At 42.4% G+C, this 15,538-nt stretch overlaps 1 protein-coding gene across 2 annotated transcripts in view; it reads right to left on the reverse strand.

Moving 5' to 3' along the window:
* The window catches only part of ZSWIM6 (zinc finger SWIM-type containing 6), a 96,819-nt gene that overhangs the window by 19,483 nt on the left and 61,798 nt on the right, over window positions 1–15,538 (reverse strand). For both annotated transcript variants that reach the window (XM_081880699.1, XM_081880698.1), the window contains exons 5-7: window positions 3,885–4,064; window positions 1,324–1,500; window positions 902–1,048 (exon numbers count right to left, since the gene is read on the reverse strand). In XM_081880699.1, coding sequence (XP_081736825.1) covers window positions 902–1,048; window positions 1,324–1,500; window positions 3,885–4,064 — 504 coding nt within the window. The remainder of the gene's footprint in view (window positions 1–901; window positions 1,049–1,323; window positions 1,501–3,884; window positions 4,065–15,538) is intronic.

A 15,538-nucleotide genomic window follows, 5' to 3' on the forward strand; every position in this document is an offset into this window, starting at 1 on the left:
AATCCCCCCCTCCCCCCCAAAAAACACATTTTCATTTTTCCTGGGCCTTCATAGTGTTAGGAGCTGGGGGGAGTTGCTGTATGCCTGAACCCCCTTCTAATTCCTGGATTCAGCAACCAAGCAACAGTTTGATGTCTGACAGCAACCCTTATTTCTATGAATACAGTGGAACCTCAGGTTGTGAACGTGATCTGTGTGGGAGGCACGTTCGCAACCCACAGCGTTTGCAACCCACAGCGCCACTTCTGCGCATGCGCAGGTCGTGATTTGGTGTTCTGCGCATGTGCGAGCGCCGAAACCCAGAAGTAACCCGTTCTGGTACTTCCGGGTTCAGTGCGGTGCGCAACCCGAAATCACATAACCTGTAACCCAAGGTACCACTGTAATGACTAGACCCATCCAACACTGCACTAGTTAACTGAACGCATCTTTTTCACACATTTACAAAGCAGCCATCCCAGATTTATCGCCAGGCTTACATGCAAACTGATGCTCTTCCCATTCTAGAGCCAGTGCAGAGAGAGTCCAAGGTTGGGAGTAGAAAATAGTATGGTCCAAATTATTCTGCCACTTTAGAGACCATCTTGGTTGCTTGCTTTACAAACATATTTCTACAACATTCCTTGCTTTGAATTTAGGTATTCAAAAGATGTGGCGTCGGTGGGAGTAGGAAGAACCTAAGAGTGCTAAGCCAGCATTATGGCTCTTTTACAGAGAGGCGCAAACACTGCCATAGCCATATGGAGCCCTTGGCAATGAACCGCCTCCCATTGCCAGCTACAGTCAACCACTGCACAGCCGCAGTCTTTTACCTCCAAGCAGCAATTCCTTGCACTTGGCCCCATTCCAGCCTTCCTCTCCCCACGCTGCAACCTTTTGACATCATCTTGCCCACATTTACCTTTCTTCTGGAACCGGAACATTTCCTGCTGTTTCTGCTGCTGCCTCCTTAGAGTATTGACAATAGCTATTGCTAGCCGCAGTGCTTCTCTTGGATAGCCATGAGATCTTAGTGCATCCACCCTTGCGCAGGCTGTAGGCACATGTTCTGAACAGAGAGAAAGGGGAAAGCATTATTAAAGAGCACATCCGCGTCTGCAGCAACCCCCATCCCGGGGGAGCATTCAGAAGGGGTTTTTGTTGTTGTTAAAGAATCTAAAAAAACAGTACTTTAAAAAGGGAAGGGAATAAAAGACCATTTGAAGGGAAGCTCTGTTGCTATTGCCAGACCTTTCATCCCTCTCCCCGTCCCCCCAAAACAGTGCCATAGAAATGGAACAAAGCATCAACTCATGGAAGCCTCTTTCCGGCTGAGCCACTTACCATGCCAGAGGGGCCACCCGTGAGAGTCAAAGAGTGAGTTTTCAGCATCATCATGGTAACAGTAGTTGGTGTACAGGTCACTTCTGATAATGTGCTGCAAGTGGCTGTCCTGCCAATGGAGATCGCACGCCTCAATGGCTCGAGTGAACACCGTCCGGTGAGACCTGTTTGATGAATCTGTCAGGCCCACGAGTTCAAACAGAATCAGTTTCATGCCTCCATATGGGTGACACCCAACTCACACCCCACTCTCTCCTCCTCCAATACAATCAATACATGCTTCCTAACAAGCAGAATTTCAGGTTTACCCTACACAAGCTATTTCTTTTTCAAAACAAGCACACGGGATTCTATTAAAGTTAATACGCACCGGACGGGGCCAAAACTCATCCTGTCCTAAAACTGTAGATGTACACAAAGTATATTGAACATTTGGGCATGTGCAGAAACAATTACAGAAATGCCTAAGAAATTCCTGGGTCGTTTGTCAATATGTACACCATGGAAATACAGCTTTGAATTGACAGAAATGAGGCTTAGATACACTGCTTTCTATTGTATGTTGCAAAATTAAACAGTGGATTCAACAGAACCACTTTGAGCCATAAAAATGGAGAAAAAACTGCATTATGCTTCCAAGCAGAAGAAGAGACACTTGAACCCTTGGCTGCATAGTGTGTGTGTATTGCAACCGATATAATAAAAATTGCTCTCATACTTTTACATATATATGTTCACTAAGAAAAAAATATTACATTGGTTGTGTGTATAGAACATATGCAGGGTTCTACAATAATTCTAATGAGACACAGGCACAGAAATAAGGGTGTGTGCATGTGTCCCATTTTATTAATGCATTTAATTTCCATGCAAACACACAAACAGATTAGCAAAAAGCAAACAATGGTATCAACTGTAATTCCACATGGGATCAGCTGATCAGAAACAGAGTTCCATACAGTTGTGTAACATGCTGCGGCCCCTGCCAATGTTTTAGAAAAGACATCCTTGTGTAATGCCTTTTGGGGGGGGGGTCACACAAGAGGTAGAGTCAGCAAGGTAGATGAAACTCTGTATGAAAGACCTGAGGAGCAACATGTTATAGCAAGTTACTTCTTGTTATAGCAAGAGCACTGAATGCTCTCATGTAATATGGCCCTTGGAGGTATTGGGTTGTCAGGAGACACACACTGCTGTGCTACTACAACCCCACCGCAAGTGCAATCTTACCCAATGCATCTCCAAGCATTGTGTTCATGCTGAATGAGAAGCTAATTTATTTTAAATAAAAATAAATTATGCCAGCAGCAAAGATTGCAGCAGAGCAAATCTCTCCCAGAAGCACTCACAAAACTAGGAAGATGCTCTCGCATGTGGTAATGGAGAGCAACAGATGCAAGCAGTCAACAAGTTATGTGTCAACACATAGCTCTAATGGAAGACACTGAAATGAGAACTTGCACTTAAAGAGTATAGGTCCATACAGAAGAAACAAAAGAGATTTGGATTGGAACCGCTCTCCTTCCCTGGGGGGCGGTGTTGTGGGAGGGCATCTGGGACCTCCCAGTGACCCAGTAGAAGGGCGGAGGGATGCCGCTTGGGTCATGGGGACTCCCAGCCGCGTCTCGGCACATCCGGGGGCATGGCCACTTGCTGTTTAAACTCTGGCACGGCCATGGGGTGTCCTTTCGCCTCCTCACTGGATCAGCTATTTTTGCGCTTTTGGTGTTTCAGAGACTTCCTGAGCTGGAGTGTTCCAGTTGGTGAGATCGTTGCATTTGGGGAGTTGGACAGTTAAGTTTGGGGATGATTTGGCGAGGTGTATGTGCTTGAGCGCTGCCCTTTCCTGCAACATGTCAGCATCGTGAGTCTACAAATGTGGGTGACGCAAAGGAAATATTCAAATTTAGGCTATCTAAGCCCTTCACATTATCTAGGAAAAAGCTGTACTTTGCTCCTAGATCCCTCTCACCTTCAAGAACCTTTTTGACAGCAGCTACAGCGCAGCTTGAGAAGGATAGAATATTTACGGGAGGTGAAAGATGCCACAAACCTTTTGCTGGGAGACTGTTTGGCTGAATGAATATTCCATGATTCACCTCTCCCTAGGTGATGTCACCTACCCTAGTGGAGACAAATGAGTGTGGTAGGGTCAGCTACCTGGGAGGTGAGAGCTGGGAGGACACACCCTTTTCTGTATGTGACAGAAGTTTAAAATATATCTGTGAGAGAGGATTCTGTACTTATCTCTTCTACCTTTTCTCTGTTCTTTTATTCCTTTTCTTTTTCTTATTTTGTGTGATTCATTTGTCTTTTATTGTGAAAACTGTTAATAAAGCTTTATCAAAATAAAAATAAACATGCAGCCCGTAATTGCCCAACTCTAGCACAGAGCCTGTAGACTTGTTTTTCCCACCAGCAGTGGCACCACAATCCTCAGCCACGAATATGAACAAAACAATGGACTAAGGTTGCTGCTAGACAAACGAGCATGATGGTCTAGGCAGAGAGTCTAAATTGCATTTCATGTGTCTCAGAGAGTAAATTAAGTCAGGGCTCACCTTGGATTGCATTTGCACCCTGAGGCAAAGCATTGGTTAGACTGGGCAGGTCATTTCCATGGTTCCCATCTTCCCAGGGACAAACATCAACACTGTTCCATTTCTTCAGCTGTTTCAGCCAACTGGCCTTTTGTTCCACCTTGCAATGAGGATTTAAGACTATGCACATCCAAAGAGCACCTATTAAATGACACAGAAAATGCAGTGGGGCTAGTTACCTTAAATTTTAGGGAAAGCATAGCAAGCTTTATATGGATGCCAAAGGTACGCTGCAAAACCACATTAGCCAATCTGCCACCTCAGTGTCACAAGCACACGCACGATGCTGTTCCAGTCTCTTAAAGGCAACATGACAAAAATAATTGTATGAAAACTAACAACAAACTCACATTGAAATGCCAATTTTTTGGGGGGGAGGGAGACACAAAACAGCAATCTCTCTCTCAAGACTTGCTGAAAAGCAAGTCAACTTCCCACATAAAATTTAAAATGTATATATTCGGGAAGTGTGACAATACTAAGTTTCCAACCTACACAAATATCAACTTAAACCTGTTCATTTATATTCATTAACAAAAATTAAACACTGCTTACTCAACAGAAGACCTCTAAGTAATTCATCAAGAACAATCTGAAATATTATTTATTTATTCATTTACACACACACACACACACACACACACACACACACACACCAACTAATAAATAAATAAAAACAAGTTAACACAATACTTTAAATACAAATAAAATCTGAAATTTTCAAACAATTATTCAAAATAAAAGTACATGTGAAAACTGAGTGCCTGGGTAGACTCGCTGAAACAATTTAATCTATATGCTAATGCAAATCCAAATCTTCTGCTGCTCGCACTTACATAGCCAAAACTACACCACCCAGAAAGAAGTTATTAGCAGACATGAGGTAACCCTAAAGTTCACACAAGTACAAAATAAATCTTTAGAAAAAATTCTAAAGGAGATAAACCTCGAAACCAGCCTAATAAAATAAAATAAAATAAAATAATGTTATTATTTCTGCCCCATACACTCTGGGCAACTTCCAACAAATATAAAAGCATAATAAAACATCAAACATGAAAGATTTCCCTATACTGGGCTGCCTTCAGGTGTCTTCTAAAAGTTGTGTATTTCTTTATCTCCTTGACATCTGAATGGATGGCATTCCACAGGGTGGGAGCCACTACTGAGAAGGCCCTCTGCCTGGTTCCCTGTAACTTCACTTCTTGCACTGAGGGAACTGCCATAATAACTCAATGACACAGGAAGGAGGTTGTGAGATAAAGTGTTCAGGTGCTTGCCTGCCTGAACACAGGAAGCTGAATTTGTTGGGTGGGGTGGGGTGGGGTGGGGAGGGAGTACACCTGCAAGCCCTGCCCTACCCGTTCAATCCCCTTCTTTACGTTCAGCATCGGATTTCTACTTGTATCCGCTTTAATGCAAGCAGAACCCTCTTCGGCGTGACTGGAGGTCATGATGAACCAGGATCTCCAATCAGAAAAGGTGTTCTACTCGTATTCAAGCAGAAAATCCCCCATGAAACAATGTTCAGCACAGGGATGGTTGGAAACTGAGTGGGCAGGGTGAAACCGGCAAGGACACTGAAGACCTGCCTGTGGATTCAGCAAATGCCCAAACACATCTTGAGTGAGGAACAGCTTTCAACCACTTGGGAGGGGCAATGGAATCACATGGTTTGAAAGGGAGGAGGGAGGAAACACAGACGATATATATATATATATATATATATATATATATATATATATATACCCCTCAGGTTAAGTACTTAAATCGTTCCGGAGGTCCGTACTTAACCTGAAACTGTTCTTAACCTGAAGCACCACTTTAGCTAATGGGGCCTCCTGCTGCTGCCATGCTGCCGGAGCATGATTTCTGTTCTTATCCTGAAGCAAAGTTCTTAACCTGAAGCACTATTTCTGGGTTAGCGGAGTCTGTAACCTGAAGCGTATGTAACCTGAAGCGTATGTAATCTGAGGTACCACTGTGTATATATATATATATATATATATGCAGGTTATACCCTGCAAAGTCTGCCCAGCCACGTACATTGGACAAACAAACAGACGAATAAATGCACGTATCGCAGAACACAAGAATGCCGTCAAAAAAGAAGAAAAAACTTCCTCTCTTTTCCAACACATGAAAGAAACAGGACACGAAATTAATTTTGCAGATTCCAAATTGCTCTTTAACACGGAACATCACCACAAGAGAATAATCATGGAAGCCATCGAGATAGAGAAACACCCTCACAACATGAACAAGCGTGACGACACATCCCGCTTGCCAGACATCTGGAAATTAGCCCTCCCCACAAAAACTGACACCAGATCCAGAGGCACACAGAACGCCAACACCAATCAACCACACCAGACCCAAACCCAGACCCTCTCCACAGATGAATTACAGACACCATCCAGTAGCCAATCCATGGTGGCACCTCCGGATGCTGCACCCCCCTGCAATCCCTACACAGATCTGGCTGACACAAGCCACAAAACCACAGCTCGCCCCTATACACGAAGCCAAGCCAGAGCACAACTAAGTACAGTACAGCCATCTTCTCAGGAAAACTCTTCACAAAGTTCAAGAGGTCAAGACACAAAGACTTTAACAACTAATCCACACCTAATGACCCACCTAAGTGGTACTCAGGATATCACTCAAGAAATCACTCAAGATATCTCTCAAGTAATTAAGGAACAAAAGAAGAAAAGGCACACTAGCCTGGGAACTTCCTCTCTGCCCAGAACATTGGAGGCTATACACCACACCCCCTCTACAGTATTTATAGGAACTCAAACACTGAGATCCTGCTCTGTTCCAGTAACAAGAAGCCGAAAGCACCAGCCTGAAGATGACGAGTGAGACCTCGTCGAAACGTCGCCTAGACACCCCAACTTTTACACGGGAAGACACCCGAGGACACCAAAACCTGCATTCCTGTACCCGTGAAAATCTACGAAAGCAAATATATATATATATATATATATATATATATATATATATATATATGCTGAATAAATCATCTCATTGTTTGGGTAGGTCATTCCATGGTTCACACTAAGAATTGCCAGTAGACAAGGATGAAATCCCAGACTGCAATGTACCTGGGACTGAGCAGCACAATTTCTAGTTTCCTGTGCCAAAAGGAAAAAAGGCCCCAAATGGAGGGGGGAAACCCATCAGACGTCCAAGAGGACTAAGCATACTGGCAGGGACAGGAGAGCAGAATGGAGAGGGCAGAAGGGGAACAGAAGCACTGCACACTAACATTTTGTTGCAGAATCTTTCCCATCCTTATCTTTATTCTGCTTTAGCACCACAAGCTGGGCTACTCTTCTTTATGACATGAGGGGAGAACTCCCAATTCCATTTTTACTTTTAGCAGTAGTGGTTGCCCTTTCTTTCCAAGAATAGAAAGAGGCTTCGTAATTATTCCTGCAATTATGCACGAGAAACTCTCCTTCGTAAGAATTTACAGATCTAATTTTCTGCTGACATTTAACTCTGAACCAATGGAGAAGCTACATCCCTGACACTGCATGCCAGGAGAGGCATGAATAAATCACGAACTGCCAGAACATTTTTAAATATAAAGATACTGCTTTTAAAATCAGCTGTCTTATTGCTGTTGCAGACTCCTGACAAGCAGAGTGAAGACATCTACAAGTACTATTTAGCAACACTTCATTTGTTCATCAAGGAAGAGTTTTTACACACTTCGAAGACCTGCAGAATTTGCTAAAAATGAATGACAGCCTTTCAGAGAGGGAGATGCAGCAGCCAAATGTGACTAACAAAGAATGCAAATGTGTGTCTGCAACAAAGGTTGCTATATTATGCTGATCCTCAAAAGCAATTCAGGTCCAAAGGGAGGTAGTACAGTATATTCTCAACATTGTGAAGGGATGCTAGCAGCTTGTAACATCCTTCTTTATATGCTTTAGGTTACAAAATATACACCTTGTGCTTCCCACAACATGTGTTAAGCTTAGATCAGGCATAGGCAAATTCTGGCCCTCTAGATTTTTGGGACTACAATTCCCATCATCCCTAGCTAACAGGACCAGTGGTCATGGATGATGGGAACTGTAGTTCCAAACATCTGGAGGGCCGGAGTTTGCCTATGCCTGGCTTAGATGTTTGCCAAGCAGGGAGATTCCCTGCCTCTTAGTAGACTTGAACCTCTGAGCACCATTTGTCCAAGACATGGTGTATTAAATCATTTTTAAACACCCTCCATGATTCTAAGAGGCCTTGCCAGAGTCACTAGGATGCCAAGTCAGGAAGTACCCAGGAGTAAGGCAGGGGATTAACATACACACGACACAGAGGAATTCAGAAACATCAAAATCTACTTTGTTCACAGTAGCCAGTCCCAAGAGACATATTAAGTTTGAAGTAGTTCTTTTGAAATCTGGCTATAATAGTGCATTCTACCAATTTAAAGATCATTCGGTCCTTGGGAGCTGGCGGGCATCTGATAACAGCATTGCAATAGTGGAGAGAAAACACAATCAGCTCATAGGTTCCATGTACTCTCACTCAACTAATCATAATTGGCACTCAGCCCCAATGCCGCAGTCATTTCCAGTGAGGGGGTCTCTCCCCCTCTCCAATTGACTAATTTCTGATTTTGCTGGGAATTTGACAGGATCTGAGTCCAGTCTCCAAGCACTCCTTTTGGGTTTTCTTTTTAAAAGTTTATTGTTTTCATATAAACATGAACCACAAAACATGCAACTTGGTGAACAGTTTTTTACATAAAACCTCGCCCTCCCCACTCACACACAACCACAAATTTGAAGGAAAAACATCAGCCTTAGGTAACATAAGGTACCAACGCATTAGTTGAGCGTATTCCTCCCAAATCCCCTCTTTTCAAAGCTGTTCTCAATTTCAAAACTGCCAGATCCGTTACAGTAAAATCAGAAGACCAGAATTTTGTCCCCAGTTTGAATTTGGAGATACAAGGTCTTTGAAGGTGGATGTCTAGATTTTGCCCCTTACCAGCAATGCAACTCAACCTACTATGAAATTTTCCCAGCAGAGAGGCGAACACACATAAACCAATATGTAAATTTCATATTTCCCTGAAGATAATTGGAAGACGCATCATGCTGCGACTGCAATTTGGTATTAATTTCACACAAGGGAAAGAGTATTAAAACTGTCACATCTTAGTGAGGTATTGTCAGTTCTAGTTCCACAATCATCCTCTTGACCTGAATAAGAGGTGGCTCTGCCGTATCAGACCTCTAGTTCCAACACAGACATTACAAAGACCTTTCAGACCGTGTTTTAGCATCCATCAGGTAAAAAGGAGAACGAGATGAGAGACTGAAGTTTCTCCTTACATCAGTATTTAACCTAATAAATACAAGGTGGCATTATTAAAGTGCTAAGTTATACTAACGGTAGGCGCTACTAACTGCTTCTCAGCATGCAGCAGCCTCATAAGGCACCAAGAAAGCACACAGACAATTGCTCATTTGAGATTAATACTTGCTTCCTACAAATCTGGTGAAACTTCAATTGTTAAAAAAAAGGGGGAGAGAGTGCAAGAGTGAGATGACATTTTTGTAAATGTCTTTCCATCCAAGGGCAGTCAAGGATATGAACTACGTAGAATCAAAACGACATTCATATCAAGAGTCCTAGACAAAAACACATGCTTAATAACAAACAAACCAATGCCAGACAGCAGATAAAATACCATATAAAATTAAGTATTTATTTATTTATTTTTTAAAAAACCCTGCTGTAACAGATCTATTTTGAAAAAGGTAGTGAAGGGACATTAAGGAGGGCACAACATGGTTAAATCACTGGGCAGTAATGATATAATCTTGGCACAGCTCAGTGTTTGAAACTCCAATAGTTCTATGCGCATTTTGCGACAGGGAATTTCATTAGTGTGAGCAGTTTCTGAGCTCTGGGCGCAGTACTGCACCTAAGATTTCAGATTAAAACTACAAAGTGGAAGGAAAGGAGGAGTTTTTTCTCCCTCCCCACTTCCAGCTACTCTCTGAAGACTGGAGAAGAGACCCTCTTAAGAATATTGGGGCAGGGGCAGGTGAAGGACTAGGCCATGTGAAAAATGAACTTTATATTTCAGCTGTAGTTAATTCATTTTCAACTTTGTATTCTTGTTATTAAAAATGTAAGCCTAGACACACACGTTGTTGCACCCATAACCTAGGTTTAAGGTGCCATTTAGCTTCTGGCTTTCATATCTCAGTTTCTAACACTGGCACAGCTCCTCTAATCCGTAAGTACCAAGAAGGCTGGTTTATAAATCGGTGGGCAGGGAGAAGCGTTATTGCCGTGCAGCATGGAACATGAGCTAGTCAACGTGCATCCTGTGATTTCAGCACAAAAGAAGAAAAAGCACAGAAAACATGGGGTGGAAAAATCGGCTTGCTGTTTATTTTTAAATGCCTAGCCCTTATGGCTGCAAAAGTATGTTTGACAACCCTAGTGGACAATGGCTGGTGAAATCTCAGAATCCCGACAGGAAGCTAAATAAAGTTTCCAGTGGTCTGAGCGGCAGTGCTTAAATTACTCACACACACTCCACAGGAGTTTCTTGATAGTATAACCATTTAGATTGCATAATTCAGTCAAGCCAGACTTTAGTTTTTCTTGAAGCAGAAAAGTTTGTTTTTGTAGGAATACAGGAAGCTGCCTTATACTGAACCAGACCCACAGGAGCACATGAGAGGGGGAGTGCAAATCGTCTCAAGATTAATAACAATAATAATTTCCTTATTTACACCCCGCCCATCAGGCTCGGTTTCCCCAGCCACTCTGGGAGGCTTCCAGCACAATGAAAACATAATAAAAGGTCAAACATTAAAAATTTCAAGATACAGAATGAGAATCTACTAGGCCTGTGCATCTTTGTGATCCACCATGCCAAATCCAGCCCATCAGCCGCATGGTGGCTCAACAGAGACTCAATAAGTCCCCTGGATTTGTTGCCTACCTGGAACAATGAAAACATAAGGGAGAGCGGCTGTCAGGCACCTTGAAGGTCACTGGAAGTGGCTGTGTTAGGCTTCACATTTGTGGAGGCCTGAAATATACACTCAGCTATTTGCAACAGGAGTTCAGCCAACCAGATTACCAGACCCGTAAACTTAGACCTTGTTTAACTACCCGTTATAAGCCCTATTCAGACTTTCTTCACACGGAGGCAAGACACATGGAAGGGGGCAGCAGCTATAATGCTGGCTCTGCTTCCTCCCACAAGAGGAAAAAAAATCTGAAAGCAGGAGCAGAAAACCAACCATAAAACTGCAAAAAAGCATTAACAGCAGGCAAAGAAGTGGAAAACATACCAGGTGCTTGAAGTGATATTTGTTTCTGGCCCAACATGTTTTGGAACAAATCCTTCATCGGGGGCATATTTCCAGCAGCAATTCTCACCAAATGCACATAGTTTGCTGCTGCTGCTGCTGCTTTTTTGCCTGCCCTCTTTGCATATGCACTTTTAACATGATGTTTACAAAGGAAGACAGGAACTACTGGCTTACATAAGTGGAGATCCCATGCAATGAGAGGTCCTAACTGCATGAAATGCCTACACGTGTGGAGTTGTAGGCAAGCATGCAGCCCTTTGCAGATGTCTCTACGCTCAGGATGTCAAATAGCCAGTGGTATGGTCTCACTTCACCTTCCCGACATATTCCATCTCTTCTTGGGGAAGCCCCCAATAGGGTTAGAGAGGTTATCTTCTCTGAACCATAAAAGGAGGGCCCACACAGAAGCCTCAGTTTCTCACCTATAACACGGGGCGAAAACAAAGTGTTGAAGCACTTGGAAGATTAACAGATTATTCACAGTTTTAAGGATTTGTAGGGTACAGAACATCCCAGATGCTTCCCTTATAAAATAAGTACAAGGATCAAGAGTCCATATATGCAATACTTGTGCATTAAACAATACACTTCCACACATCAGAAGCTTTTGATGATAAGTATATCCAGTGAATACACGTGAGCCCACATATTTCTGGGATATGCAAATACAGTAGGTTTTATGTTAATATTTCACTATGCAATACTAACTTTCCTCTCTTGACAGTGTTATGTCTTCAATTAAACTCACCAGGATTAACTATAACAAAGGCTTACAAGACAGTGTCAACCCTTGATTTCAAACTGGTTAGGAGGGTCATGTCTTCATTGACACCCAAATGGTAATACTGCACCATAGCTCTGACAAAAAACTGGGGTGGGGTGGGGTGAAGAAGTATGCAAGTTTGTGACCCTGGTTTCTTAATGGCTAGGATATTAGCAGTGTTGCAGCTGAAACGGATCAGATTTATATATTTCAGACTAAGGAAGTATTACCAAACAAACAAGATGCATGCTAAAAAAAATTCCTTCCAGTAGCACCTTAGAGACCAACTAAGTTACTGGTATGAGCTTTCGTGTGCATGCACACTTCTTCAGATACCTGGACTTCCATTTCATGCAGCTCAATGTGGTGCCTTCCATAGTTCTAGTTACAGGTAGGTAGCAGTGTCGAAACAAAATAAAAAAATTCCTTCCAGTAGCACCTTAGAGACCAACTGAGTTTGTTACTGGTATGGGCTTTCTTGTGCATGCACACTTCTTCATATACATGCTGTTGTCACAGTTTCACTAGAAGACAAGGCAGGCTGTTGAATCACCATGCAAGGTCTCTTTCGATCTAACCTAACCACCACACCCTCCCTCCCATAAAAAGCAAGTGCCCCCAACTGCTATCAAAATAAGCTCTGTCCATTCAATCTAATGTCTACCAGAAGTCACAGGCCCCACTGGAGAACAATCTAATTAAACCAGTGCCATCATGAACAAAGAATACACAGTCAGCTTGTCTCTGCTGCACTTTCCATGGTAAATCTTGTGAATTTGAGCATGCGCTATTGAGGCGGTGGCTATTTTTATTCATAAACATACACCCTCAGTGGAATCTGGTTTTCTGACAGAGCACTCAGTGAAGAACCTGCAATGGCTGCTTTGGCTCTTGGAGTACAGGATGCTTCATTTTGCTCTAATTCATTCTATTACTGAATTAAACTTTGATGTATTGGTCTTGACAAGTGCTTCATGCTGATTGTATTGTGTATGATAGTATAATCACTCCCCATGCATTTCACACTAGCTGGCTGATTAATGCAATAGATTACCTGCAGCACTGATGGCAAGGGGGAATTATGGCCCTTCTGCAAGCTACATTCTGTACATGGTGGTGTAGGGTGGGTGTAACAAAGGAACACAGAACAGAGACTTCCTTAAAGCTTTGCTTCCATTCAAAGAAGGATTTACATCTCAAGGTTGGTTTCGATGTCAACAGAGAAAGGGGGCTAGTCGCAGTATTTTAGGCACAGCTCTGCCAATAACCCCACATATCTATATAACATAGATTGAATACAAATTCCTGTCTCCATGTTCACATCCACCAAACGCAACATGCCACACTTATACTTCTAGTGCAAGGAATACTTCTTGTAGAACTGCTCTGATCACTTGGCAACTAATGTGGCAAATCTAGGGATGTGATACTCTAGGTGAAGATGTTTTCCAAATCAAGTCAATCTTATTGCCATCTAAGTCTTGCCCAGAAGGTCACACTCATAAAATTACTAGTGCTAGGTGAAGACTACAAGCAAACTCACGCACAGCAATCCAAAACCCCAATCTGTGGTGCTAAGGAGTCAGAGGTGCATCTCCACCTGGGCTCACTGGCAGGAGAGCTCTGATTTTGTGGAGCTCCTTAAAGTACCTGTCCAAACTGCAGGAAGGTGGAAGCTACTGCTGTTGGCATCACAGGTGGCAAACAGCAAAACACCCCTCTGAATGGAAATGTGGAACAAGAAAGGACTCTGGCTGAGCTAAGGAACTTAAAGGGGTAGAAAAGAATTTCCAGTATGTTTCCACTCTAGGTCCTGACCAGACCTACCTAGCTTCAGCAAGGTTCCTTCCAGGACCTCTACACATTTTTAGGTAGTGCGCGAATTCTAAATGTGGTGCAGTCACATGTATCTAAATCCATGGTGCAGTCACAACACATGTATCCTAAATACTTCAATGAAAAGAGCAAAAATACATATCGCACACACAACTACCCGCCCTGTAACAACTTCCTAAAATATTTAAATTAGGTGTGGAAAGTCTTCAGGTGAAGAATAAGTAGATGCTACCAAGTTTCAGTTTCTATTGCTCTGCATCAGTATAACCAGCGAAAAGTACTGTATGTTTATTTCCAAGTCTTGTAAACTGGTTAGGTTAAAAAAAAATCATTCTGAATAATTTCTCCCACTTGCCAAGATTAAATGGGGACTATTTTGGAAGTGCAATTAAATGCCATTTAAGTACACAAATACACATGAGAGGTGCTCCAAAAGTTTGATTGATGCTCTCAGTCCTTTGGACTATTTTAATCTCATCTTTAAGTTTTCATAATATGCATTTAGTACCAGTAACACCACCACTTATGACGTGCTCTGGTTTGGAATATCAAGCTATACAGCATGCTTAAAATATGAACCTGCATTATAACAAAATACCATCTGGTAAGGAATCAGCTTAAGTCTTGCTAGACAAGACACATGTGCTGGAGGCCTATTTCACATACTATGTGTGCAAGTACGTACAACAATGTTCCCACCACTCATTTAGGTTTAATCAATTGCAACATGTTACCTTCCCAAGGCAGACATGGGGTACTGACAAGTTGCTCCAAGGTTTTCAGTAATATTTGTGTCTTCCTCTGAAGCAGGTGTTGGCTTGCTTCAGACTATACTGGAAACCCCTGTTTCCCCTCATGTGAATGTAATGTGGCCAGCCTTGGGCTTGTGCACTCATCCCCTCTCCTGCTCCCTCATGTGTGATAGGAACAGACTGAAGGCCTTTGCTTTTGAATGGCAGTTCTTCATCAGAACACACCTCAGTTTTGAATCTGAGCATAACCATGAAGAGTAAAACCAGGATCACAATATACCATAATTCCAAGTTTGGATGCAAACTGTGGTCACTAGTTTAGAAGTCAAAGCTTTTGGACTGCTCCCATGTGAAGTGAGAGGGGTGACTGCATGAGGCTTGACAAAATACATCCAACAATATTAACTTTCCCCAATAATAATAATAATAAACAATAATTTTATTATTATTTGTACCCCGCCAATCTGACTCGGTTGCCCCAGTCACTCTGGGCAGCTTCCAGCATATACAGAAACATTTTAGGAAAGTGTTTCTTTCTGCAGGAACTCCAAGAGAACTGAAGAACTGAGGCAGCAACTCCCACAGGATATCAGCAATGTCTCCTATATTTAACGGGGGAAATCAATGAGCAATTGCTGCAAGGAGAATGCCAATCTGATGGAACACTGATTTGAGAACACTGCTGAGCAGTAAAAATAAAATAAACTACTTGTGAAACTTGGGGAAACTGTGGTTATTTTGTAGCATAAAAGGCCAAAACTCAACCAAGCAAAGATTCTTTCACAAACTAGTTTATAATCCATTTCTGCCTCAGATAAGCATAGGCATGCTCTGAACATCTCGCAGTCATTAATTACAACAGCCATTTGATTCTGGATCCATACTTTTATTTTTTAA

The sequence above is a fragment of the Podarcis erhardii genome (genome assembly GCF_964252035.2).
Source record: "Podarcis erhardii genome assembly, chromosome: 11".
Lineage (NCBI taxonomy): Eukaryota > Metazoa > Chordata > Lepidosauria > Squamata > Lacertidae > Podarcis > Podarcis erhardii.